The sequence below is a fragment of the Populus trichocarpa genome, chromosome 12 (genome assembly GCF_000002775.5).
Source record: "Populus trichocarpa isolate Nisqually-1 chromosome 12, P.trichocarpa_v4.1, whole genome shotgun sequence".
In the NCBI taxonomy this organism is placed as follows: Eukaryota; Viridiplantae; Streptophyta; class Magnoliopsida; order Malpighiales; family Salicaceae; genus Populus; species Populus trichocarpa.
The window spans coordinates 13,154,712-13,178,422 of record NC_037296.2 but is presented as its reverse complement, the minus strand read 5'-3'; the positions used below and the strand labels follow the sequence as shown (position 1 = coordinate 13,178,422).

General features: G+C 33.1%; 4 protein-coding genes and 1 long non-coding RNA gene across 9 annotated transcripts; 3 read left to right on the top strand and 2 right to left on the bottom strand.

Annotated features, from left to right (window-relative positions):
* Nucleotides 1-73: 73 nt before the first annotated feature.
* Nucleotides 74-1,522, bottom strand: LOC18103842 (uncharacterized protein At1g28695). Its single transcript, XM_006376885.3, has 3 exons — nucleotides 1,343-1,522; nucleotides 723-1,109; nucleotides 74-574 (listed from the first exon to the last, which is right to left on the bottom strand). The coding sequence occupies exons 1-3, from the start codon at nucleotides 1,454-1,456 to the stop codon at nucleotides 74-76; spliced, it is 1,002 nt and encodes a 333-aa protein (XP_006376947.2). The 5' UTR covers nucleotides 1,457-1,522.
* A 4,739-nt stretch (nucleotides 1,523-6,261) lies between these two features.
* Nucleotides 6,262-21,826, top strand: LOC112323612 (metacaspase-1). Of its 3 annotated transcripts, none has more exons than XM_052445866.1 (6): nucleotides 6,262-6,843; nucleotides 19,607-19,644; nucleotides 20,157-20,487; nucleotides 20,687-20,807; nucleotides 20,902-21,108; nucleotides 21,310-21,826. In XM_052445866.1, exons 1-6 carry the CDS (start codon nucleotides 6,482-6,484, stop codon nucleotides 21,379-21,381), a joined length of 1,131 nt encoding a protein of 376 aa, XP_052301826.1. In that variant the 5' UTR covers nucleotides 6,262-6,481; the 3' UTR covers nucleotides 21,382-21,826. The 3 variants fall into 3 exon arrangements, with proteins under 3 accessions (XP_052301826.1, XP_052301827.1, XP_024438179.2); XM_052445867.1 differs by having other exon boundaries at nucleotides 6,263-6,843; nucleotides 21,322-21,826; XM_024582411.2 differs by lacking the exons at nucleotides 19,607-19,644; nucleotides 20,157-20,487; nucleotides 20,687-20,807; nucleotides 20,902-21,108; nucleotides 21,310-21,826 and adding exons at nucleotides 7,254-7,584; nucleotides 7,784-7,904; nucleotides 8,015-8,221; nucleotides 8,412-8,590 and having other exon boundaries at nucleotides 6,425-6,881.
* On the bottom strand, nucleotides 8,573-9,153 carry LOC112323561 (uncharacterized). The gene is made up of 2 exons (XR_002976993.2): nucleotides 9,004-9,153; nucleotides 8,573-8,886 (listed from the first exon to the last, which is right to left on the bottom strand). It is a non-coding gene; the product is annotated as an uncharacterized LOC112323561 (long non-coding RNA).
* LOC18103840 (probable pterin-4-alpha-carbinolamine dehydratase, chloroplastic) lies at nucleotides 12,098-14,343 on the top strand. The gene is made up of 3 exons (XM_006376882.3): nucleotides 12,098-12,586; nucleotides 13,642-13,834; nucleotides 13,987-14,343. Exons 1-3 carry the CDS (start codon nucleotides 12,227-12,229, stop codon nucleotides 14,076-14,078), a joined length of 645 nt encoding a protein of 214 aa, XP_006376944.1. The 5' UTR covers nucleotides 12,098-12,226; the 3' UTR covers nucleotides 14,079-14,343.
* LOC18103839 (superoxide dismutase [Fe], chloroplastic) lies at nucleotides 14,499-17,085 on the top strand. 3 transcript variants are annotated; one of them, XM_024582413.2, is made up of 7 exons: nucleotides 14,499-14,743; nucleotides 14,830-14,851; nucleotides 14,981-15,055; nucleotides 15,153-15,341; nucleotides 15,445-15,616; nucleotides 15,985-16,011; nucleotides 16,268-17,085. In XM_024582413.2, the coding sequence occupies exons 1-6, from the start codon at nucleotides 14,643-14,645 to the stop codon at nucleotides 15,999-16,001; spliced, it is 576 nt and encodes a 191-aa protein (XP_024438181.1). In that variant the 5' UTR covers nucleotides 14,499-14,642; the 3' UTR covers nucleotides 16,002-16,011; nucleotides 16,268-17,085. The 3 variants fall into 3 exon arrangements, with proteins under 3 accessions (XP_024438181.1, XP_024438182.1, XP_024438183.1); XM_024582415.2 differs by having other exon boundaries at nucleotides 14,719-14,743; nucleotides 14,830-14,876; XM_024582414.2 differs by lacking the exon at nucleotides 15,985-16,011.
* Nucleotides 21,827-23,711: the final 1,885 nt, after the last annotated feature.

Sequence of the window (23,711 nt, the reverse complement as noted above, 5' to 3'; positions counted from 1 at the left end):
GTCTCTCTATATCATTTCAAAATATATATATATATAACCTTAGACAAAATCATTCAAACCAAAGCCATATATATCATTTCCCCCATGAATGTGCACACGCCTCATGCTTCAAATTTCCAAATGTTGATGTCTCATTGACCGCAGACCGCTTGAATCTCTTCCAATCATCTATAACAGCAGATAAGTCAGTAATCTTGGCACTAATCGTTCGACAACAATTGGCATGAACAGTTGTAACAGCTCTAATGTCCTTGCTATCCTGACAGAATCCACTGAAGTAGAGGGTGTCCAGGAACCTTACTCTAAGGCCTAGCTTCTTAAATACACCTCCATGAAGCATTCCATTTAAAACATCTTGCTCTTTCTGTCCAGTAGACTTGTCTTTCCTTTCATACCACAAGTCAAATAATTGAATAGTGTTCTTGTTTGACCTGATCATGAAGAAGCCCGTGTTTATTGGGTTGGTCTGTGACCATTGATCACCATTGAACCTATCTGTACTTATTTGTAGATCAATGTTTTTGTTGAAGCTCAGCCTTGGAAATGGGTTCCTTAACCACAATACATCAGCATCCTGTCAAGAAAGGAATTGATCAGCTTATTGAGTGACAAAATAACACACACCCTTATGTAAATTGAGCCATACATGCGATGCGTCTTGCCCTAAACAAGTTGTTTGCCCTGGACGAAAAGTGCCGAGAAAAAGATACTAGAAAACATACCGTAAAAATGAAGTTATAGCCACGTCTGAGTACTTGTCCAAGAAACAAGGTTCTCCTCCACATCATCTTGATAAATTCATCGGACATGTACACTTCCTCTTTATCAAATTTCACACCATCTGTTTCAAGTTTGTAACAGTGAAGCCGGAGAAACTTGCACCGTTCATAGGACGCTTGATCAACATTAACAAGCAGGAGATTATCAACCAAACCTCTCGTATTTTCACCATGCCAGAAACTATCCAAGAAAAGGTCTAGCATTGACTTATCGTCACCCTCTACAAAGGCCTTGTTTACCATAGCGATTATCACAGCTTTGTTTTCTGTCGATGCCTCAGCCAAAGCCAGTCCCAGTGCATCTTTTTGGCTAGTACTGGTCACGTTTCTCTACAATACGCAACAAATTTCATATCTTAAGAATGAAGGATAAAATTTTTCACTGGGTTTAGGGTCAATGCCTCCTCATACATTTATCGAACAAAAAGAAAACCAAGACTTAGAGAAATTAATCTACGTTACATTTGACTATATATATTCGCTAATTAAGGTCCAATAAACTTCCTAATAAAGGAAAGGGTACTTAAAAATAATTAATAAAGAAGAAAAGAAAGCATGCTTACTGTGTAATACTGGAATGGAGAGAAAGGCTTGAAGGTGATTAATCCACATAGTAAAGTAAGGAACAGAAGGGAAAAGGAAATGATGTGGTTGCAATGGTTCTTGAGACCATTCATGTTCTTGAAAAATCTTCAATTTTTAGATTTAGATTTCGTCTGGATGTTTGGTTTTGGTTCCCTCAATCGGTGGTGGATGGTGCAGGAAGTTGAGTTTTTGAAGAGATTTATTTTTGATGAAATTTATTCTCGTAGTGAGATCTAAAAAGTCTTGGTCTATGGAGTTTAGGACACTCATAAGATCATGATACTGTCTCCAATTTCAACCTTAATTAATAAATACGAAAAACTGTCTTCCATAACAAATACACGGACAAAAGGTCTCATGGACCGTAGTTCCCAAACTAACTCGAATAAAGGTGTGGGTCATTGATTTAATTAATAACTCATTAATTAAATCAATCCGAATCAATTATTTATATTAAAATAATATTATTTTATTTGAAAATTAAACTTCATTTATCATGTTTGAATGAGTTAATCTAATTTTTTTAAAAACATGACAACATTAACAAAATTTTACTGAATTAATATATTTTTTAATTCAATCTAAAATTTAATCCGAGTTAGATTTTAAACCACGTAATTCTTGAAAATTTAATAACTATGCTTTGTAATCTCTACCTTCCTGTCAATTTTGAATAAATTATTATTTAATCACTTGTTTTTTTTAAAAAAAAATAAGTGTTATCTCTTTGGTTTAAATAACCTAATATCGAGTACTTATATTTTCATGTTTTTTTGTAATTTAAACCAGAAAGACTAAATTTAAAAATCATTCCCAGTGGAAGAATGGAGCTCACAATTACGTGGTCATTGGGTTGGGTTTGGAATGTTTTGAGCCCATAAACCTAGGCGCGATGACCTGAGTCCTCACCGCCGTATATTGGACTGCCATGTTAGGGGAATGGCTGCCCATTGGATTGGTGCCATGATTGAGCACTACTCAATATATAGGGGGTGAGCATTTTTCAAGAAAAAAAATGAATTTTCCGAATTATTCTAACCAATTGGGGTAATGATTTTTTTAGAATTTTTGGAAAATGATAATTCTTAAAATTTAAAAAATTAAATTAAATTGAGCAACTCGGGTGATACTAAAAGATATTTGGATTACTCTAATTATATTTTATCATTTTCTTATTCATAAATTTTTTAAATTATTGGACTTCTATTTTTTATTTGATCTAGTTTTGGCTAGTCAAAACTTCCCCCGAGACTGGTTTTCTAGTTAATTGCAAAAAAAAAATAGTACTTTAGATAAAAACAGATAATAGGGTTAATGGGTGAGAAATTCAAGTTACCCTAAATTACTTGATCAGTTAAAGTTAATTCAAATAAAAATGTATATATAATTAAAATAGTTTTATTGCCATTAGCGTAAACTGTAAACTAGCATTGGTGTTCGCAATTCACCTAAAGCTTGACTATATTTTTTGTGTAGAAAAATGATATTCAGGTTTTGAAATGAAATAAAAGATATATAAAAAAAAATCAATCATAACGAACTTGCAACCATGTTATTTAGGATTGAACCAACTTAGGATATCCTGCAAAAATCATGACTTATATCATATGTTTGGAATAACCCGATAAAAAACAAAAAGAATTATAAAGTTATTTCTTTTTAAAAAAAAACTCAAGTTAACTTTTTAAACCCGTGACCCAAGTTATTAGACCCAAAACATCCAATATGAAAAAATCATGAAGTTTAATTCACAATCAATCATATATTAAAAGATGAAATTGAAAAAATAATTTTAATTATATAAATGAATTTTTAAAAAATAGCAATTAAAAAAATGAGGATCAAATTAAAAAATAAAATAAATTTTATATTAATTGAAGGGTGAAATTAAAAAAAATCAATTTAGTAAAAAAAAATCAAAGAACAAGGCTCAAAATTGACATAAAAATAAAAATAATATGTTATAATAAAAGGTGAGATTGAAAAGAATAATAACTTTTACAAAAAAGTCAAGAAAAAATCTAGAAATCAAAGCAATGAAAATCAAATTGAAAAAAATAATACAATAAATTTGAATTCAATGATGAAATTAAAAACTCATAAAACTTTTACAAAAGGGTTAAGGAAAAAAAATTCAAAGAATGATGACCAAATTGGAGAATATAATATTTGATAAATTGAGATTTAAAGTTGAAATTAAAAACAAATAAAACTTCTATAAAAGGACCAAGACCAAAAAGCCAAGAGGACCAAGTTGTAATTTTCAAGAAGAAGAGAAAGAAGAAAAAAAATAGAAACTTGCCGATGTCAAATTAAAACACTACTAAAGGACACTCGTTGTACCAACAGGAAAAGAATACGGCAGCTCTTTCAACAAAATGATGGAAGGACGTAGACGCCTCCCATGCGCTCCTAGGTGTGCCACATGCGTATGTTTATTTTTTATTTAACTAAATACAAAAGTGTCACAAAACTAATTTTCTAATTACAAAAAATAAAAAGTTGTGAAAAAATAAAAACACTCCTTGATCTCATGCTTAAAATTTTTAATTTTAAGGCTATTTTTACTGTTTTACTGTACATTTTAATTATTTATTATTTTTTTTATATCTTGTTAAATACTAAATTGTTCTTTAACTTAAATTATAATAACAAAAAAATCATTATAAAAATACAAAAATATCTCTTGACATCATATTTAAATTTTTTACTTCTAAGAGTATTCTGATTGTTTATTTGTGCAATCAAGATGGAAAAATATTTATTTATTTCCAATCAATTTAAAAATAAGAAATAAATTATATGAAAAGACTTTAGTACTCTTGAAAGTAAATGAAAAAATAAAATCATACCAGTATACAGTTTCCAGTGGATCTTGAAGTATAGTAATTTTTAATTAGGTTTTGTTAACAATTTGAAATTATTAATTTCATATTTGAGGTCATATTAGTAAGCTGTGTTGGAAGATTCATCGAGGGCGTGAGCATAGCAGTTTACATAACTTTCTTAATGCATGGGCTCCTTGCACTTGGGCTTCGAGTCCTGTGGCAGCATGGCCTGAGGGTTATGTCACGGGGAAATAGTGTTTTCCTTTTTTTACAAGGAAATGGAAATTGTTTTCAAACATTTTGTGATAATTATCCACAGAACTTATCGGTCCTTATCCCAAGACTTTACAACTTCCAATAGCATTTTTTTCTTCTTACTAGTTTTTTAAATAATGTCTTTTAAAAAAAAATTTAGTCAAATTATATTTTTATTAGTCATTAATTTTGAATTTACTAAGTCAATCAAGTCACATCGGATTAACCCGAGTCGTGAATTTGTTAGATGAACTAAAATTGACTCAGATCGATCTAATATGTTGTTCTCTCAATACTTGTTTTGAAAGAAAATATCGTCTTGAAATTTGTTTTAGTCAAACTATATTTTTATTGGTTGTTTGGATTATTTTTAAACTCATCAAGTCAACTGAATCACATTGAATCAACCCCCGCATTATCTAAATATTTTTTACTACAAAATATTAGCAACACATGATCATATTTTTTTATATAAAATAAATAAATTTATTTTAACTCGCAACATATCACGAACTAACTATCTAGTAAGTGAACAAAAGCTATACCTACCCCCTTAAACTAAAACTTATAATATTAGCACATGTCAAGAAATTGTAATTGAAAGCAGGTTATGGAAAAACTTTCCTCTTATTTTTTTTTTCAACTTAATATCAACATTTCTGTTTTTCTATTTTTGTTGTATTTATGGTAAGATGGATCAAATATATGTCTTCGTATTTTGATGAAAAAATATCCATTATTAACGTGTTATATAAAGGCATCGTTTGGTATTATGTTTGTAACTTATGTTTCATTAAATTTTGAATTTTTTTTTTTGCTAAAATTAAGTGCGGTTTGTACCTTTTGAATCGTTTTGATGTGCTGATGTCAAAAATAATTTTTAAAAATAAAAAAATATCATTAGCATGTATTTCGGTACGAAAAGCTATTTGAAAAGCACCCGCAACTACACTGCCACACACGCTCAAAATAGATTCCTACCAATCACCCTTTGTTTTGATTGATGGAAACATCTTCATACCTTTTTAGGTTTATTGTTGATTGGTCTAAAAAAAGGATGTTGAAAACTTGCATCTGCATGCTTTTCACACCCAGCAAAAGAATTCTTCATCGTAAAAAGGCTCATTCACTTTGATTACTTGTCAAATTCTTAGCATAAAGTCACATATCATATGAAGATAATGCTTGTTCTTTTCCCGGAAGCCCACCATCGGAATGCAAATGTAATATTCAAACCCTTGTTGCTTGACCGTTTAAATTTTTACTTGGTGTTTGGAATTGTATTTAAAATGATATTTTTAAATTTTTATTTAAATTATTTATTTTTTATGTTTTTAGATTGTTTTTTTGATGTGTTGATGTTTGAAAGTATTTTTTTAAATAAAAAATATTATTTTGATGAATGAAAAACACTTTAAAAAATATATATAATAACTATATATTACTAAACATAGATTAAACTATTAAAAAAATTAGATGAGCAAATCAATGTTCCAAAACCATCTACCAATTTCTGTTTTTTTTTTTAGTTTTCATGATTAGGGTATTCTTCAACGGGCAACATGCAAGAAACAAGCCTATCAATGTATAGTATAGTAGTGCAATTAATTAATTTTATAATCCCTTTCTTTATCAATAATCAACTCAAACTATAATATTAAAATCATTTTTTTCTGATAAAATACTATTAAAACCATTAAAGTATGATGATTGAAAATTTAAGCACGGCTACGAATTTTTATTGTATAGAAAACCTTACACCCAACTTCTCTTTTTGGCCAATCATTGTTTACTGACCAACTTGTTTGTGTCCAATGAACTGTACATGGAAGTCAAAGTTATCATCCCCAGCTTCTCCACGTTTTGCCCTCCCCGACGAGCCGCTCTCCTTCCTTCTCACCTTCCAAACCTCTTACCAACTTTGCCTTATATCATCAGCATTAAATTAATCATACTATTGCCAATATATAATCCCTTCTCATATATCATCCCCAACTTCTGACATTTCTGCGTCTCTCAGAGACACTAAACAGCATGTACATGTTAGTCAACTGTTCAAACTGCCACACCCCTTTGCAGCTTCCACCAGGAGCCAACTCCAACTCCATCTGCTGTGCCATCTGCCATGCCATCACCTACATAGTTGATCCTCGCTCTGCCCCACCACCGCCTGCTCTATCTTACTCATCCTCGAGCCAATACCAACATTACCCTCCCCAACCTCATCCTTTTCAAGTGGTTCCATCACCATTCAGTCATGCGCCTCCTGGACCACCACCTGCTGTCCATGGCCCAAAGCGTGCTGTGATTTGTGCGGTGTCTTATAAGAATACTAAGAATGAACTCAAAGGGTGCATTAATGATGCCATGTGCATGAAGTATTTGTTGGTTAATAGGTTCAACTTCCCTGGATCCTCCATCATCATGCTCACTGGTAAGAATTTTCAAACATTTATTTCCGTTCTTGTGTTTCTTGAAAGATTCTTGATAGTTTGATTTATACCGTCTTTAATCCGCATATATAATGTTTTGGTAACTGATTAATTAATGATTTATACCGTCATAATTTAGGTTTTTTTGTTGGATACAAGTTCTCTTTACAAAGTCATTTACTCTGTTTGGTTGAATTAAGTACATATTTTAATGTCTTAGCTTTCATACTCAGATCTAATCAGCCGAGTAGAAGTTCTAAAACAAATTAAGAGTTATTTCAAGTTTAACTTTGACCAATGTGTTCGATGCTCAAGGCACATGGAGTTTTCTGTGATTATATCACTATTCATGCTGATTAATAATCAATTTGCAGAGGAAGAGAGTGATCCTTATAGGCGGCCAACGAAATCCAACATGAGATTGGCATTGTCATGGCTCGTGCAAGGATGTCAGCCTGGAGATTCATTAGTGTTTCATTTTTCCGGTCATGGTTCGCAGAAGAAGGATTACAATGGAGATGAGTTGGATGGATATGATGAAACACTTTGTCCAACAGATTTTGAAACTCAAGGAATGATTGTTGATGATGAGATCAATGCAGTAATTGTCAAGCCTATTTCCCATGGTGTTAAGCTTCATGCCATCATTGATGCTTGCCATAGTGGCACTGTGCTGGATTTACCGTTTCTCTGCAGAATGGATAGGTTTGTCCTTTCCCTTTCTTTTCCTACTAAAAGCGTAGCATAACCTTGTAGTGGAGAAATACAAGGATAAACCCGTGTTCATAGCCTTTGGCACCTTGCAGCAAATGCTGGCTTTGAATACAAATCGATTATATTTGCATCCTCTCTATCCAAATATTGTAATTTTCTTGCTCATAAATGCTTACATTGATGAAAATAGGAGCGGCAAGTATGTTTGGGAAGATCATCGCCCTCGATCAGGAGTATGGAAAGGGACAAGTGGTGGGGAAGTGATCTCCTTCAGTGGCTGCGATGATGATCAAACCTCTGCAGACACTTCGGTACTTCCATAATTAAGCATACATGTCAAACTTTATAATCTAGAAATCAAGAATGGATTTTCTCATTCACAGCAGCAATGCACTTATTCAATCTGAATCTATATGGACAGGCTCTATCCAAGATCACTTCAACAGGTGTAATGACTTATTCGTTCATCCAAGCAATCGAGCGCGGACATGGAACTACATACGGCAGCATGCTAAATGCAATGCGGGCTACCATCCGTAAGACGATCAATGAGCTCGGTGGTGGTATTGTGACAACACTTATCTCAATGCTATTAGCAGGGGGGAATTTCAGCGGAGGGATCACACAGGTATGTTTTTTCATCATTAACTTTTTGCTGTTTGTATTCCGCAGATACCACCATTGCAAAAGCTGTGGTGACATAAATTTTCTAATCATGTTTGTTTGTATGTGCTCTTACATCACATTCATTAATTCTGCTCTCATTTTTTGATCTCCATTTGCTTATGCTGATTGGTGATGTTAAAATCTTTCTGCAGGAACCACAGTTAACTGCTAGCGAACCATTTGATGTGTATTCAAAACCTTTCTCCTTGTAACCAGAGAAGAAATTGACATGAAACTATATGATATGTTCGAGGGAGTCATATGTACAGTTCCTGAGTAAATGTTTTTTCAACAAAATAATAAAGCTTAGTAGTTAGGAGTTCAAATTTCATTATCTTTATTCAATAGCTGAAGCATAATCAGAGATCAACCATATTGGAGACGAGATTCATTTACATTACCATGTTGTCGAGGGATTTCGAGCCTCTTGATCCGCTTCTCCGTTAGGACGACTGCCGACAACCTCTTCAGATGCCATCGTAATATCCATTTTCACAGCTGCAAATTAAAAGTGCGCAAATTAATAATCGAAAACATAAATATTACTGCCTTTAACATGTATCTACCTAGGATATGGTTGGTACAAGTAACATGTTCTTTCTCCTCCCATCTTCCAGAAGACTTCAACTGTTCACATACAAATTTTTTGTGTTAACCCAACTGCTAAAAATAATCAAAACTTCAGATACGAAAATTAAAAATTGCCCTTTCGTTCCCATTTCTTGAAGATTGTATTTTTCTTACCAGCGATATTTTGATATGTTCTATCTCTTCTTCTTGGCATTTCTAAATCATTTTGTAAATTCTCAGACAGTGCCTGACAGAGGGAAAGGAAAATGAAATTATTGTCAGCAGAATCAAATGGTTGGTCATGTTTTTTGCACGAGTAGAGAGTAGCAGTAAAACAAACCATTAGATTACAAGAACCAGGTTTTTAAAAAGGTTACATCATCAGCAGTATCCATCAGCAGTTGGGTTACCTCTCTGCTTTTGCTTTTAAAAGCATGACGCCCTGAGGCCCCACCGTTTTTTGGACTGCTATGTTAATGTGGGATTGGCATGAGTTTATCACTGCGCATGATCTCAATATTCATCCTTTTACACATTACTGATTGTATAAATTTTTTTTGTTGGTTTTTAATTTGATTGTTAAACCTTTTTTTTTATTTTATTTAGTTCCAATTAAAAGACCAATTAATTTTAATTTCTTATGAAAAAGTCGGATTGAAAGAAAATGAACCTAAATAAAAAAATGTGCTAAAAATAAGTGGTGTACAGTAAGTTTAGAAAAAGATGCATTTTGATCCTCAAATTTAAAAATTAACACAAATTATACAATTCTGGTACCTCAATATTTTTTAAATTCAATTTTGATACAAATATTCATTTTTGTTGTTTTTAGTCCTTGGTTATGAGAGAAGACAGAGGCCGTCTAATTTTGGCGGTAGAAAAAGAAACATGTCGTTGATATCAATTTAAGCCACTAAAACAAATAATATTAGTATCAAATGATTTCTTTTGATGAGAAAAGTTCATATTAGGTGTTTTCTTTACCTTTAAAGTTCATGAAAAAATAAATATGAGCTCAGGTTGATTTTTAGTTCGTGTTGATTTTGATTTTTGGGACGGTATTTCAGCTTTTTTAAGGCTATAGATAGATTTATCATGGTTTTTGAGGTGTTTTGAATCAAAACAGGTTGTCTTTATTTTCCGATCACCACAATGGTCGGAAGCTGGGCAAGATCAAACGATGCGTTGTTTGATTTCTTTTCAAAAAAACCTTGGTGCAGCAAAAAAAATAAAGGCCTAATCATGTGGGCCCTAAAAAATAAGCTAAGTAAGCTGGCCAAACCTTGCAGCGAATATTCTTTTTTCAATTAATGCTTCTTTTTATATATATATATTTTAAAATATTTATATTTATATTAATACTCATTCTCGCTTTTTGTAAATAATGGTTATTTTTTTTATTACGTGTTTAATTTTCAAAGAGATTTTTCTGATTTATCTACAATTTTTTTTTATCTTTTATATAGATGAGCTATATTTTTTAAAAATAAAAAATGTTTATTTTCAGAGAATATTTCTAATATGTGTAGTCTTGTATAATTTTTTTTATTCAATCAATTTAATGTGTTTGTCTATTTCAATTATCATTTAATTAAATAAAAAACATTATTGTAATAAATAGAATTTAGCAAACATAACCGGGTAATATATTCCGTCTTACAAGATTAAATATCTTGATTTACATGTGTCTCTTGATTGTTCAAGTTTTATTTTTAGGTATTATTAATTATTTTTTATTTATTTATTAGCACTTATAGTTCTTCATTTATTTGATTACATGCATGCATAAACTTTTTAACTTGCACTTAGATTTTTTGAACTATAAAAACACATTGAAAAAACTTGCATACATTATTTTTTTTATAAAAAATAAAAATATGTGACATAGTCACATAATTAATAAACTTTAAAAGATATAGCTGAATTATTATAGAGAATTGCATAATAACATCTCTAACACATAATTTTTAAACCCAATTCAATGATTAACCCCGTGTCAAAATCTAAGTTCTAAATTGGAAGCGTTAACTTGAATTAATCTAATTTTTTAAAATAAAAACATGAAAAGTTTTGATTTAATATATAAAATATTAATTTTTTCCAAGTCAAATACACAAGCCTAATTTTCAAGAAGCTTTCCTGACAAATACTTACACAAGCCCCCCTTTTCAATGAATTTTTTTGTCAAATACTTGCACATTCCCCTTTTCAATAAGTTTTCCTTGTTTCCTTCCCGATGTTATTTTTTCTGTCTACCAAAACATTTGAATCTCTGACTTGCCTTTTCACTCTCAGATCCATTGATTTTTCTTTTCTTCTTATTCAACGTTGTATCATTCTCTTCTTTGTCGATGATTCCTTTCCAAACAAGTTGAGCAACATTGAATTAATATACATGAATTGGGCAATTTAGGAACCAGCTTCAGCTTCCACTTGCAATGACTCATTCCATTTAATTCATTAATTTCCTCACCATATAAGGAGTCGTGGTAACTGTCGTCGTCGGTAATAACAAAGTGGTTGGTGACAGATGAGGTAGTAATGGAGGTTAGATCAAAGAAGAAATGAGGAATCAACTAAGAAGGGGAAGAAGAATAAGGAATGAAAGAGAAATGAGGATTTTTATCCTTAACACAAAATGATATTTATTAAAAAAATAAGTCGGGTCTTACTCGGGTTCTGTGTAGACCTAATGGGTCATTGAGTTTGACTGGGCCAATTTCAACTTTGATTTTTTCTTTGTAAAACCTATATCGGGTTTAGAATTGATCAGCAGGTGATCAAGTTTAATCGAACTAATTACAACTTTATTTTTTGACTTTGTATAACCCGATCTAATTTATAGGTTGCTTTGGTCCAAGGTTAATCTAATATGCTGGTCATGTTTGACATATTATAATATTTATATATGTATAAAATATATTTATAACTTCGTTAAAGCGTTTTTTTTTAATTTATCAAAACAATTTTATATATAATTTAATTCACATGAAAAATAGTCCAAATTAATTGAATGTGTGAAGTGATAGTTAGATATGTAGGTTATTTTGATATGAATTCTTGTTTTCAGATTTATAGATACAAAAATGTTTTGATATGTTTTTTTTAGATAAATGATTTACTTGCAAACCCTAAGAAAATAGCCCTTTTAAGTTTTAGCTCACAAAAACCGACGTCGTCTTCTTTTACTGAAACGGCAAGCCGTTTGACATTGAGGTTCACGTCATCAAGAAGACGTGGCCGGTGGCCCTTCACCTCAGCCACTGGTAACTGAACCGTCCTTACGAAAAACGTCTGGTCCAAAAACCCCTGCTAACCACCAGATAAACACAGCAAGACAAAGACAACCCTCCTTGAACTTAGCTCCCGTTATCACCACCAGTCACAGTAAACCACCATGGGTACCACCGCCACAACCACCACTCGCTTCCCATTCTCCCTCCCACCCCCTAAATCCTATCCTCCACACAACCACCACCACTCCAAAGTCTCCATCTTGACTCCCACTATAACCCCCACTTTGAGACTCCAAGCTATGGGAGCTGGCGACAAGTTAGGTGAATTTGGTGCTAGAGACCCTTTTCCTGCTGAAATAGAAAGTGGGTTTGCTGAGAAAGTGTTAGGAAATGGTAATACTGAACATAAGATTCTCATTCCTACTGTTTCTGCTCTTTCTCTTTCTCAGCAAGAGTGTACTCCTATATCTCCTTTGCAAGATCCCATGTCTAAAGATGATGCTCAAAAACTGTTAAAGAAGGTAAATTTCATGTCCCCATACGGATTGCTTTGCCCCTGTTTTCTGTTTTAAGTTTGTGGTTTGCTATGTACAGCATGTTTTATCAGTTGTAGTTTGTTCAAGTTTACTTACTCTCTGTGCTAGTTGATAAATGTTGAATTGGACTCGTAAATGTTAGTTTTGTGGTGGTGGAGTTGGTGTAGTACCTAAAATTGCTTCATGTATGCAAATTAGTCGATTCTGAAGAGATGGAAGATGAAGAGCACTCATTTGGTTTTGTTCTTTTAATGCTGGATTCATTATTTCTCATGGAACTTAAAAGTTTGAACCTTTAGAAATTGCAAGTTCCAGTGCTGCATTTATTTGCCGACTGTAGGAGTCGATTTGAATCTTTGATGCTGCGAATCAGCAATTCTTTTGGACCAATCTTTGCCTGCATTTTGTGTTGCCGGATTTTTTATTCTTCTACTTAGCATCTTGGTTCTGAAATGAAGTGCTTGTTCTGCACACTTGCACAAATTGTTTCCACGGTTGGTTTTCTTTTTCATGTTCTTAATAGAACTCTCAGTTTTTTTCTTAGCAGATAAAAAGTATCCTTTTTTCGAGCTTCTATGTAACATTTTCTTTTTATTTTTCCCGTACTCAGAAAAACTAATTAGCAGTATGTGTTTCCAAGAGAAAATCATTATCAAGAAGCAACTCTTCTCTTACGATAGATCATGTTGAAATGCTTTGATAAGTGAAGATCCTAGCATATTTGAATTCCATAATATTTATCAAATATTCTATGCTACCACGTAGAAATAATTAAAAAAGGTTCTCACATTAAGAACCCGATAAAAGATATGAAAACTTCTGATCCAATATTTTTCTCTCGTCTAGCTGTTTTAACATTCTAGTGCATTTGCTTCTGTTTCATTTTGGATACTGACAGACAAAAGCAAAGGTAGCATATTCAGCATTGTTTTTTTCATTTGCATAGACATATGAAGTAAATTCTGAGAGTTCCATGTCCAGCTTCCAACTGCGAAAACTTCAATGTGCTTTTGCTTAAGGAAAAAGATTTTCATTTGTAGGTTCTAGGCTGGAGACTCCTGGATGAAGAAGGTGGACTGAAACTGCAATGCTTGTGGAAGTTGAGAGATTTTAAATGTGGGGTTGAGCTTGTCAATAGAATTTACAAAGCTACAGAATCATGTGGCCATTTCCCAAATGTGCACTTGGAACAGCCCAATCAAGTTAGAGCTGAACTATGGACTGCATCCCTTGGTAAGCTTTCAAGTTCACAACTTTCTCTCTCAACTCCAATGCTTTTTACCTTGAAGGCTAATATTGAATTTCCTTGTACTCAACATGCAACCTGAACCAAATGATCTCTTTGACAGCACTTGAAATTTAAAAGTTTTCTGTTGGAACTGCAGGTGGCTTGAGTTTGAATGATTTCATTGTCGCGGCCAAGATTGATGAGATTAAGACATCTGACCTTGTCCCTAAAAAAAGAGTCTGGGCATAGTTGGATTTTTCTTGTAAGCTTTCCTGAAGGAACCTGAGAGATCGGTCTCTTAATAAGTTGGTGTTTCAGAATCCAACAACAGTCTACAGAGGCCTCATTTTTCCACAATTCATGAAGAGAACTCACTCAGCTTTTTCCTCAGTCCTTGTGTATATGAATTTTTATTCATTCAGAATTTATGATTTTCTTGATCCTTCTACGTTCACTTCTGATATACAATCAATTAAGTTGCAATCTGCAAAACTACCTTCCATTTGTGTTCTAACTAAGATATTGTAATGTTTGCTAGAAAATCTGTGAACTTCTGTGACATAACTTCACAGACAAAAATCAAATTAAGGATGTAAGCGGGGAAAAAAAATCAAAATCAAAATCAGTACTTTCCTAATAGCTGATTAGTACTTGAGTTCTACACAATTCCAATCGTACACGGCAAAATCAAGGGCACAGACCTAACTTCTCCAATATTTTTGAAAACCATATTTGGGTTTCTAGTATCAAACTACTGTAAAGTACAAGGCAACAACATCTCCTAAGTTCAAAACTTTGAGGAAAGAGAACCCAATGTTTTTCTTACCTTCACTCTCTTTTTTCTTTCTTCATCCGACTCAGTGTTTTCTTGCATTTCAGGTCTTACAGCAACTGGTGTGCTGCGATGGACAGAGGTAGTTTAGTTTCCCTACCAGAAAGCTTCTGCACTTTTGTTTCTCTGATTTTAAGGCACGCATAACGAAAATGTCTGCATTGTCAGGGTTGCCAGTATTACACGTTCGGTCAGTCAGAACTTTTGGTGCTGATGTGATTAGCAACACTATGTGTGCACTTGTGAAGTTCGACAAAATGCTTATTAAGTTAGCAAATTATGTAGGGACTGAACTTTGTACTGATTTTCTATGTTGCAGAGGCAATGTACCAGAAAGGCTGATGCTTTGACAGTTACAGCTAAATTTGAGCTGAAACCTCCTCCATATCCCATGGTAAGATTTGAAACAAAGCAATATCTTTTTCCAAGAAATTAAGTTACTTGGTAATGAGTGAAATAACGGGCCGGCTTGGGTTTCTTATACGTGACAGGATGATTTAGAGCCGCATATGAGCAAGGACACATTTGAGTATCACCGGGGAAAGCATCACAGGGCTTATGTGGATAACTTAAACAAGCAAATTGACGGAACAGAACGAGATGACATGTCCTTAGATGATGTTGTGCTCGTTACATACAACAAGGGTGGTCCACTTCCTGCTTTCAACAATGCTGCACAGGTATAATAAAGTATCCTATGCATACAAGTTTACATTTTTGGAGTCATACATTTTTGTTTTCCTAAGCGTTGTTTTGTTTTTCATGTTTTTTTAATCTGGATAGGCATGGAACCATGAATTCTTTTTGGAATCCATGAAACCGGGAGGTGGAGGAAAGGCATCAGGGGAACTTCTTCACTTGATTGAAAGAGATTTTGGTTCTTTTGATAGATTTGTGCAAGAGTTCAAGTCGGCTGCAGCTACTCAGTTTGGTTCTGGATGGGCTTGGCTTGTTTGTTAGTGATCTTTCCCTCTGCCAACAACTGCATTTCCTTCTTTTGATTCTCTTGAATTATAATAATTTACTTGCATGTACTAGTGAAAATAAGAGTAATATATCGTGTCTGCTGTTCTCTCTAGACAAGGAAAATAGACTTAGATGCTGGAAATGTTGTAAATCCTCGTCCACCGGAGGAGGATAAAAAGCTTGTAGTGGTCAAGAGTCCCAGTGCAGTAAAGCCCCCTTGTTTGATGCCTCAGTTTCCTGATTTTGTTTCATTTGCAGAAATATAAGATGATATCGATCATGTAAAAGAAATATTGCCAATAAATTATGATTTTTGAGTTGGTTCATTCACCTGATGCTGTTGCTTGTTTTATGCAGCCACTCCATACAATTGATGCTTGGGAGGTATTCAACAACTTTGCTGTTTATTCATTAATTGACAAATTGATTTTTTTGATAAAAGTCTTGAACTTTTCTGATTACTAATTTGGCATTGGATTTCTGCTTGATTTCAACAATTATGCATACTACCTGGACTTTCAGATTCGGTGTAATAAATCACTAGTTAAAGTTTGCTTTCCATCTTAAAAGTTTTTCCCCTGTTTATTGGACTCATCATTAAAGCACCTGATTAGTGATTATGTGTTGTTTCTTCACGTAGAATCGACGACCTGATTACACATCAACTTCCATGGAGAAGCTTGTGTTTAGTGCGAGACTTGAAGTTGCAAAGGCTCGAGCTGCCGAGAGAGAAATAGAAGAAGCGAGAAAGAAAAAGGAGGAACTTTATAGACAAAAAAACCTGCCGAGGTTTTCGTGGATGGGATAGCTGATGATTCTGAGACTGATTAACTTTAGATTGTTTTGCAGTTAAAATATGCAGAAAGTTTCGAGGCTCTGCACATCCTTCATTTTTTCTTTGAAGGTGATATGGAGGTCAGCTTCAGCAGGATAGACTACAAACTTGTTCCATGAATATCCAGGCATCGGCATGGGAAACAAGGAAGGAAGTATATAATTCAAGCACTGTTATTCATTCTCAAGTTACGGCTCTGCTAGGCAGTTCCTATCCATCCAAGAACACCTACAGAGAATGTTGAATTCATCAAGTAATGCAACTTGGAGAGTCACAGAGATGATATATCTTATCCATCAAGTGCTACAAGAATAATTTTTCCAGTAATATCAACTTTGGGGCTCAGGACCTGGGTAACCGCCAGACCTGAGAATCTGTGTTCATGATCTTTTGTTCCCCCCATTCGAGTCATGGAAGGGTGCTTCAACACGCGTAGATGGTTTTGAACGCTAGAATCGCCGTCGCCGTGGCCAATTGCTATCTCCTTGTGATGCCGCCTACAGTCCACATATCTGAACAATTCAACATCGAATAATCAATTCATATAGAAGTGCATTAAAGGATCTTTTTTCTGATTGATGGAAAATCTATGAAATGATCCTATAAAGCACAACTTGCCTTCGCTTTGGTTTCAATGCTAAAAAAACCAAAACTTTTGAAGTAAAAAAAATAAATCTTTATTATTGAGATTTAACAAACAGTGAGATTGAACAAGATTCATCAAACTTAAATGATTGAGATTTTTAATACATCTTTTATTATTATTATTATTATTATTATTATTATTATTATTAAAAAGATGTAATGCTACTAAAACATTATATCATTATTTTAAAGAAGATTGATTCTTTCTTTAATATGATATTATGAATTGTTTTATAAATAATTATATATTAACATGACAGGTAAGATTTTTAAAATCAATCGCTCATTAATATTAAATGACAATAAAATATTTATTTTTTTATTTTAAAGCTTTTTAATATAATTTTTTCAAATTTATTATTTTTATCTTTTTTCATATCATATAGTTGCGTAAAAATAATCAATTCAAGACTTTTTTAATTGAATTTTTCTTTGATAATCATAACAAGTTTTTGGTTTAAAAACAATGATTCTTATTAAAAAAAAACATGCTTTTTGTTAAAATAAAAAAAATATGTGAATCAAAATTTATATTTTTCCTTTTTAATTCATATTGTTATAGTTTTTTTTTTCTTATTGTTGTTGCTTTTTATTCAATAAACTATGTTTCTTAAAAAATAACTATTTTATTAACAAAAAAAATTACATAAATCTGTAAAAAATATGTTTCTCCTCCATAATCTTATTTGTTGCCTTTCCTTTTAAATATTTATTTTTATTATCATATATTTTAAAAAAAACGTTATTAGAACCGGTCATACCCATGATCTGAATTATAAATTAGAGGTTAACTTGTGGTAATCTAAAATATCATTATCATTTCAATATTAAAAATAATAATTAAACAATATTGTCTTGAATTTTTTTAAAAAGTCAAACTAGAATTTAATCACGAAATCTCATGTACATCCACTGTATTAATATTAACATAATCATATTAGCTTAACTCTTATTTAATTTAACTTAAAATTCAATCATAAGTAAAAGAAAAGTTATTATCTTACATCACCATGATAAACCATCAAATCAAGTTATGTTTAATAATTGCTTCAAAAGTTGCTCCTTGGGCAACCATGATAATGTCAGGGTATTTGAGATTGAAGGTATTTGAAATTAAATTTCAACATATTTTTCATTAAAATTTAAAAGGAAATTTTATTTTAAATTAATTTTTTAAATATTTTTAAATCATTTTAATATGTTAATAGAAAAGTAAATTTTAAAAAATAAAACAAAAAATATATTATTTAATACATTTTTAAGCTAAAAATTTACTTAAAAATAATTTTTTAGTATTTTGGATTGTTTTTACGTGTTAATATAAAAATATAAAATATTATTTTAATATATTTTTTTATTAAAAAATACTTTAAAAAATTATCACTTAAAACACCTGTTTGAACCATTACAAAAACTGGATGGACAAATCAGAGTTCCAAAACCACTTTACTAATTTCTCTTGTTTTTGTTTTTATTTTTATTTTTATTTAATTTTCATGATTGGGATATTCTTCAACGTGCAACATCCAAGAAAGAAGCCTATCCATGTATAATATTTAGTACACTTAATTAATTTTATAATCCCTTTCTTTATGAATTAATCAACTCATACTATAATATTAAAATATTTTTTTTTCCTGATAAAATACTATTAAAACCATTAAAGTATGATGATTAAGAAGATAGCAAGTGGGGAGCGTTTGGCTCTGCTGTTCAACCTGTTTTTCAGCGAATTTCAATTTTTTTTTTTTTTTTTGCTAAAATTGAGTGCGGTTTGTACCTTTTGGATCGTTTTGATGTGCTGATATCAAAAATGATTTTTAAAAAATAAAAAAAATCATTGACATGTATTTCGGCACGAAAAGCTATTTGAAAAGCAACCACTACCACACTCCCAAACACCCTACTAACTATACGAAACACACGTTTCCAACTGTACATGGAAGTCAAAGTTTTCATTCTCACCTTCCACACCATCTACCCTCCACGCAAGCCCTTCTCCTCCATCTCCCCTTCCGAATCTCTTAAAGGCTTGCTTGACTTTTATCATCAACATTACATTAATCATAGCACTACCATTAATCCTTTCTCCTAATTTTTTTGAGTTCTGACATTTCTGTGTCTCTCAGAGACAATAACCACCGTGTACATGTCACTCAACTGTTCAAACTGCAGCAGCCCTTTGCAGCTTCCACCAGGAGCCAACTCCATCTGCTGTTCTATCTGCCATGCCACCACCCTCGTAGCTGATTCTCGCTCTGCCCCGCCACCGCCTGCTCTATCTTACTCCTCCTCAGGCCAAGACGACCATGACCACCCCCCACATCATCCTTCTCAAGTGGTTCCATCACCATACAATCATGCACCTCCTGGTCCCCCACCTGCTGTCCATGGCACAAAGCGTGCTGTTATTTGTGGGGTGTCTTATAAGAATACTAAGAATGAACTCAAAGGGAGCATTAATGATGTTGTGTGCATGAAGCATTTGTTGGTTAATAGGTTCAACTTCCCTGAATCCTCCATCATCGTGCTCACTGGTAAGAATTTTCCGAAATTTATTTCCATTCTTGTGTTTCTTTCTTGATAGTTTGATTTATAATGTCTTGGCAATTGATTAATTATTAATTAACTCTGCTTTAATATAGCATCTTGGAATGTTTTATTTCTTGAAATTATTGGTTAATTCCATCACAGATGGCATATAATGGATTCACATCGCTGAGATAAATTTTCTTTCCAAATTATTGACTTTTCTGGATTTTACTTTCTTGGTGTTGTCTTGATAGCTTAATTTCAGTTATTTTGGATTGTTTTTAGCATATCATAAACTTCCAAATATATGCATATGACTCCCACTGTTCATTTTGCTAGCAGTGCTAATCCTGTGTAGCTAAAGCAATTGTGATTATAATCGGGCGCCGAGTAGAAGTTTTAAAAAATATCAAGAGTTATTTCAGGTTTAAGTTTGACCAATGCGTCCAGTGCTTAAGGAACATGGAGTTTTTTGTGATTATATCACTATTCATGCTGATTAATAATCAATTTGCAGAGGAAGAAACCGATCCTTATAGGCGGCCAACGAAATACAACATGAGACTGGCATTGTCATGGCTCGTGCAAGGATGTCAGCCTGGAGATTCATTAGTGTTTCATTTTTCCGGTCATGGTTCGCAGCAGAAGGATCAAAATGGAGATGAGTTGGATGGATATGATGAAACACTTTGTCCAACAGACTTTGAAACTCAAGGAATGATCGTTGATGATGAGATCAATGAAATAATTGTCAAGCCTCTTTCCCATGGTGTTAAGCTTCATGCCATCATTGATGCTTGCCATAGTGGCACCGTGTTGGATTTACCGTTTCTCTGCAGAATGGACAGGTTTGTATTTTCCCGTTCTTTTCTCACTGAAAATGTAGCGTAACCTTGTGGTGGAGAAATACAAGCATAAATCCTCGTTCATAGGCTTTGGCACTTGCAGCAAATGCTGGCCTTGAATGGAAGTCGATTCTATTTGCATCCACACTGTCCACATTTTTGTACTTTTCTTGCTCATGAATGCTTACATCATTGAAAGTAGGAGTGGGAAGTATGTTTGGGAAGATCATCGTCCTCGATCAGGAGAATGGAAAGGAACAAGTGGTGGGGAAGCGATCTCCTTCAGTAGCTGCGACGATGATCAAACCTCCGCGGACACCTCGGTACTTCCCTAAACATTTTGAACTTTATAATCAAGAACGGATTTTACAATTCACAGCAGAAATTCACTTATTCAATCCGAATCCATATGGACAGGCTCTATCAAAGATCACTTCAACAGGTGCAATGACTTACTCATTCATCCTAGCAATCGAGCGCGGACATGCAACTACATACGGCAGCATGCTAAATGCAATGCGGTCTACCATCCGTGATACGAGCAATGAGCTTCGTGGTGGTATTGTAACATCACTTATCTCAATGTTCTTAACAGGGCGGAGTTTCAGTGGAGAGATCACACAGGTATGCTTTTTCATCATTAATATTGTCGCTGTTTGTATTCTGCACATATCACCATTGCAAAAGCTGTGGTGACATAAATGTTCTGATCTTCTTTGTTTTAATGTGCTCATGCATCATTTTCATTATTTAATCTCCATTTCTTAGCAAAAGATAGGCATGGGGATATATTGCTGGCTATATATGCTGATAGGTGATGTTAAGATTTTTCTGCAGGAACCACAGTTAACTGCTAATGAACCATTTGACGTGTATTCAAAGCCTTTCTCCTTGTAACGAGAGAAGAAATCGCCATGAAACCATCTGATACGTTTGAGGGGGTCAACTGTACAGTCCCTGAGTAAACACCAATTCCCATCGTTAGTTTTATGCAAGAGATCAAGGACCCATTTGATCCAGGAGGAAGGAACAAGCTTACTCTCTCTCTTTCTCTGGACATTTTGGCCGAGAACTCGGGAAGAAGTTTGGTTGAAAGAGATGAAGGTAAGTGAATGGCTGGGATCTTTTCAGTAAGGAGGAGGGTGGACGGTGGATGTTTGCTGAGCAATGAAGGATTGACACATGTAGTAACCAATATCAGATCAATGCTGTTTTGAGGGAAGACTAAAAATCAAATCCATTTTAAAATTCAAATGAATTAGTTATTGCTATTTAAGGAATAAGCGAAAAGTATTCTCCATGTTAAATTTATCTTTTGACCAGTTAGTTTTCGTGTCTGAAAGTTATGGCTACGTCGGTGGTGATTATAATTTTTCAAATATTTTTTATTTAAAAGTATGTTAAAATAATATTATTTTAAAAAAATTAATTTTAATATTAGTGTAAAAAAATCTTATTTTTTCTGTAAAAGCACTTTGGTCAGGTGCCTTGAATCTTTCTAAAAAAATTATTTCCTTTTAATTGAGTCCAATTTTCTTTGTAATTAATTCATTCATTCCCAATTCAATAAAAGTTTCAATTTTTTTCCAATTTGGCGAACCACGACAAACAGAGCAAAAACATTTCCGTTATTAAAAATTGTGGCTGGTAAGAAACAACAACAGGAGAAACAATAACATAATCAACAACAGAGGGTATTGGAAGAATCGGTCCAATATACAGTTTAGAAGTGTGTTGTTTTAAAGAATTTTTCATGGTTCAACGACGATGATCCTGTAGGGTTTTTTCAATCACCATTCACCACAACATATAACCCACAAACGAAATAAATTACAAGCAGAGAAGGAAGCAAGATTGCACTAAAGAAAATCTAGAGGGTACTTCAAGTGATCAGGTCTTGAGTTGTTTCTTAATTATTATGAGTTTGAATCCCATCGAAGCCATTAAAAGTTTACATGGTCATTAATTTTAGAATTTATATGATTAGTCAAGATACATACAAACTGGTCTAGATACTTACGTTAAAAAAAAAAAACTGCACCAAAGAATGAAACAACTGTTCCACTTGCAATCATCTGGGATGTTTTTAAAGACAAAAGGTTTTCAAAATCTGAAGCAAAGTTTTCAACACGGGGAGGTCCAAAAATCTACCTGAAGCGTAGAGTCTCATCCTCTCCAGCTGATACAACAGTTAATCCATCAGGACTCTGTAACAAGCTGGCCAATTGATAAGGTCCAAGGAGTGTTTAGCTACCAGAATAAATTTTCCAGTAATATCAACTTAAGGGCCAAGGACTTGGGTAATCGCCAAACCTGAGAATCTGCGTTCATGGCCATTTATTTCCCCTACTTTAGCCATGGAAAGGTGTACTTCCACAAGCATAGATGGTTTTGAACGCTGGGATCACCGTAGCCGTGGACACATATCTTAACAAATCAACCTCGAATCATCAATTCATATAAAAGTGCAGTGCATGGAGGGATCTTTTCTGCTTGATGGAAAATCTATAAAAAGATATGACAATGTTTTAAAAAATACAGTTTAAGAACAAGGCTTAGGTGATAATCGATCAATCTTTTTATTTTAACAATCTAATTCATTCTCTTTAGTTAAGATGGTTAATGGCCGGTGCCTGGTAAATCAAGATAGCCAGTGGCCGGTATATGTAAAATATCTTTTTGGTTTGATGCTTAAATATTTTTTTAGAGAAAAAAATAATGATATTTTAAATAAAAACTTTGAAAATAAATATACAATAAAGAACATAAATTATGAATCTGAAGTTTGAAGGATTCATAACGTATTTATAATCCATGAGTTGTCTTTTTATAGAGATGAGGGGTTAAAATGTGATTTTGCGCTGATAATTTTAGTGAGAAGAAACATCTTTAATATATGCATTAATAATAAATAAATATTTTTTACACAAATATTAATACGATAAAAATATGATAAGCTCTTCGAGGATTTTTGTACATTATTATTTATACAACATTAATATTAATAAAAATACAATAAATGGAATTTTATATACTATGTTTGCAGATTTAGAAGTCTCGGGATCCCAAATTTGAAGTCTCGATTTCATGCATCCAACTGACAAACTCCTGGCATTCTCAGACCAGGCTACACTTGTTGGGTAGGCATTGTCACCTTGAACTTCCTCCAGTTTCCTTACATCTTTGTTCTCTGCGTTCCAAAGTATAGTGTCGAGCCCAATGCGACA

Bases quoted from the DNA above. Each gene is read 5' to 3' on its own strand.
- LOC18103840 (XM_006376882.3), top strand. From the start codon at position 12,227: ATGGGTACCACCGCCACAACCACCACTCGCTTCCCATTCTCCCTCCCA. The intron at 12,587-13,641 runs GTAAATTTCATG...TTTCATTTGTAG, and splicing joins CTCAAAAACTGTTAAAGAAG to GTTCTAGGCTGGAGACTCCT. The intron at 13,835-13,986 runs GTAAGCTTTCAA...TTGGAACTGCAG, and splicing joins ACTATGGACTGCATCCCTTG to GTGGCTTGAGTTTGAATGAT.
- LOC18103839 (XM_024582413.2), top strand. From the start codon at position 14,643: ATGTTTTTCTTACCTTCACTCTCTTTTTTCTTTCTTCATCCGACTCAG. The intron at 14,852-14,980 runs GTCAGTCAGAAC...TCTATGTTGCAG, and splicing joins TTGCCAGTATTACACGTTCG to AGGCAATGTACCAGAAAGGC. The intron at 15,342-15,444 runs GTATAATAAAGT...TAATCTGGATAG, and splicing joins CTTTCAACAATGCTGCACAG to GCATGGAACCATGAATTCTT.
- LOC112323612 (XM_052445866.1), top strand. From the start codon at position 6,482: ATGTACATGTTAGTCAACTGTTCAAACTGCCACACCCCTTTGCAGCTT. The intron at 19,645-20,156 runs GTAAGAATTTTC...ATCAATTTGCAG, and splicing joins CTCCATCATCGTGCTCACTG to AGGAAGAAACCGATCCTTAT. The intron at 20,488-20,686 runs GTTTGTATTTTC...CATTGAAAGTAG, and splicing joins TTTCTCTGCAGAATGGACAG to GAGTGGGAAGTATGTTTGGG.
- LOC18103842 (XM_006376885.3), bottom strand. From the start codon at position 1,456: ATGAATGGTCTCAAGAACCATTGCAACCACATCATTTCCTTTTCCCTT. The intron at 1,110-1,342 runs GTAAGCATGCTT...TGCGTATTGTAG, and splicing joins CTCCATTCCAGTATTACACA to AGAAACGTGACCAGTACTAG. The intron at 575-722 runs GTATGTTTTCTA...CTTTCTTGACAG, and splicing joins GCTATAACTTCATTTTTACG to GATGCTGATGTATTGTGGTT.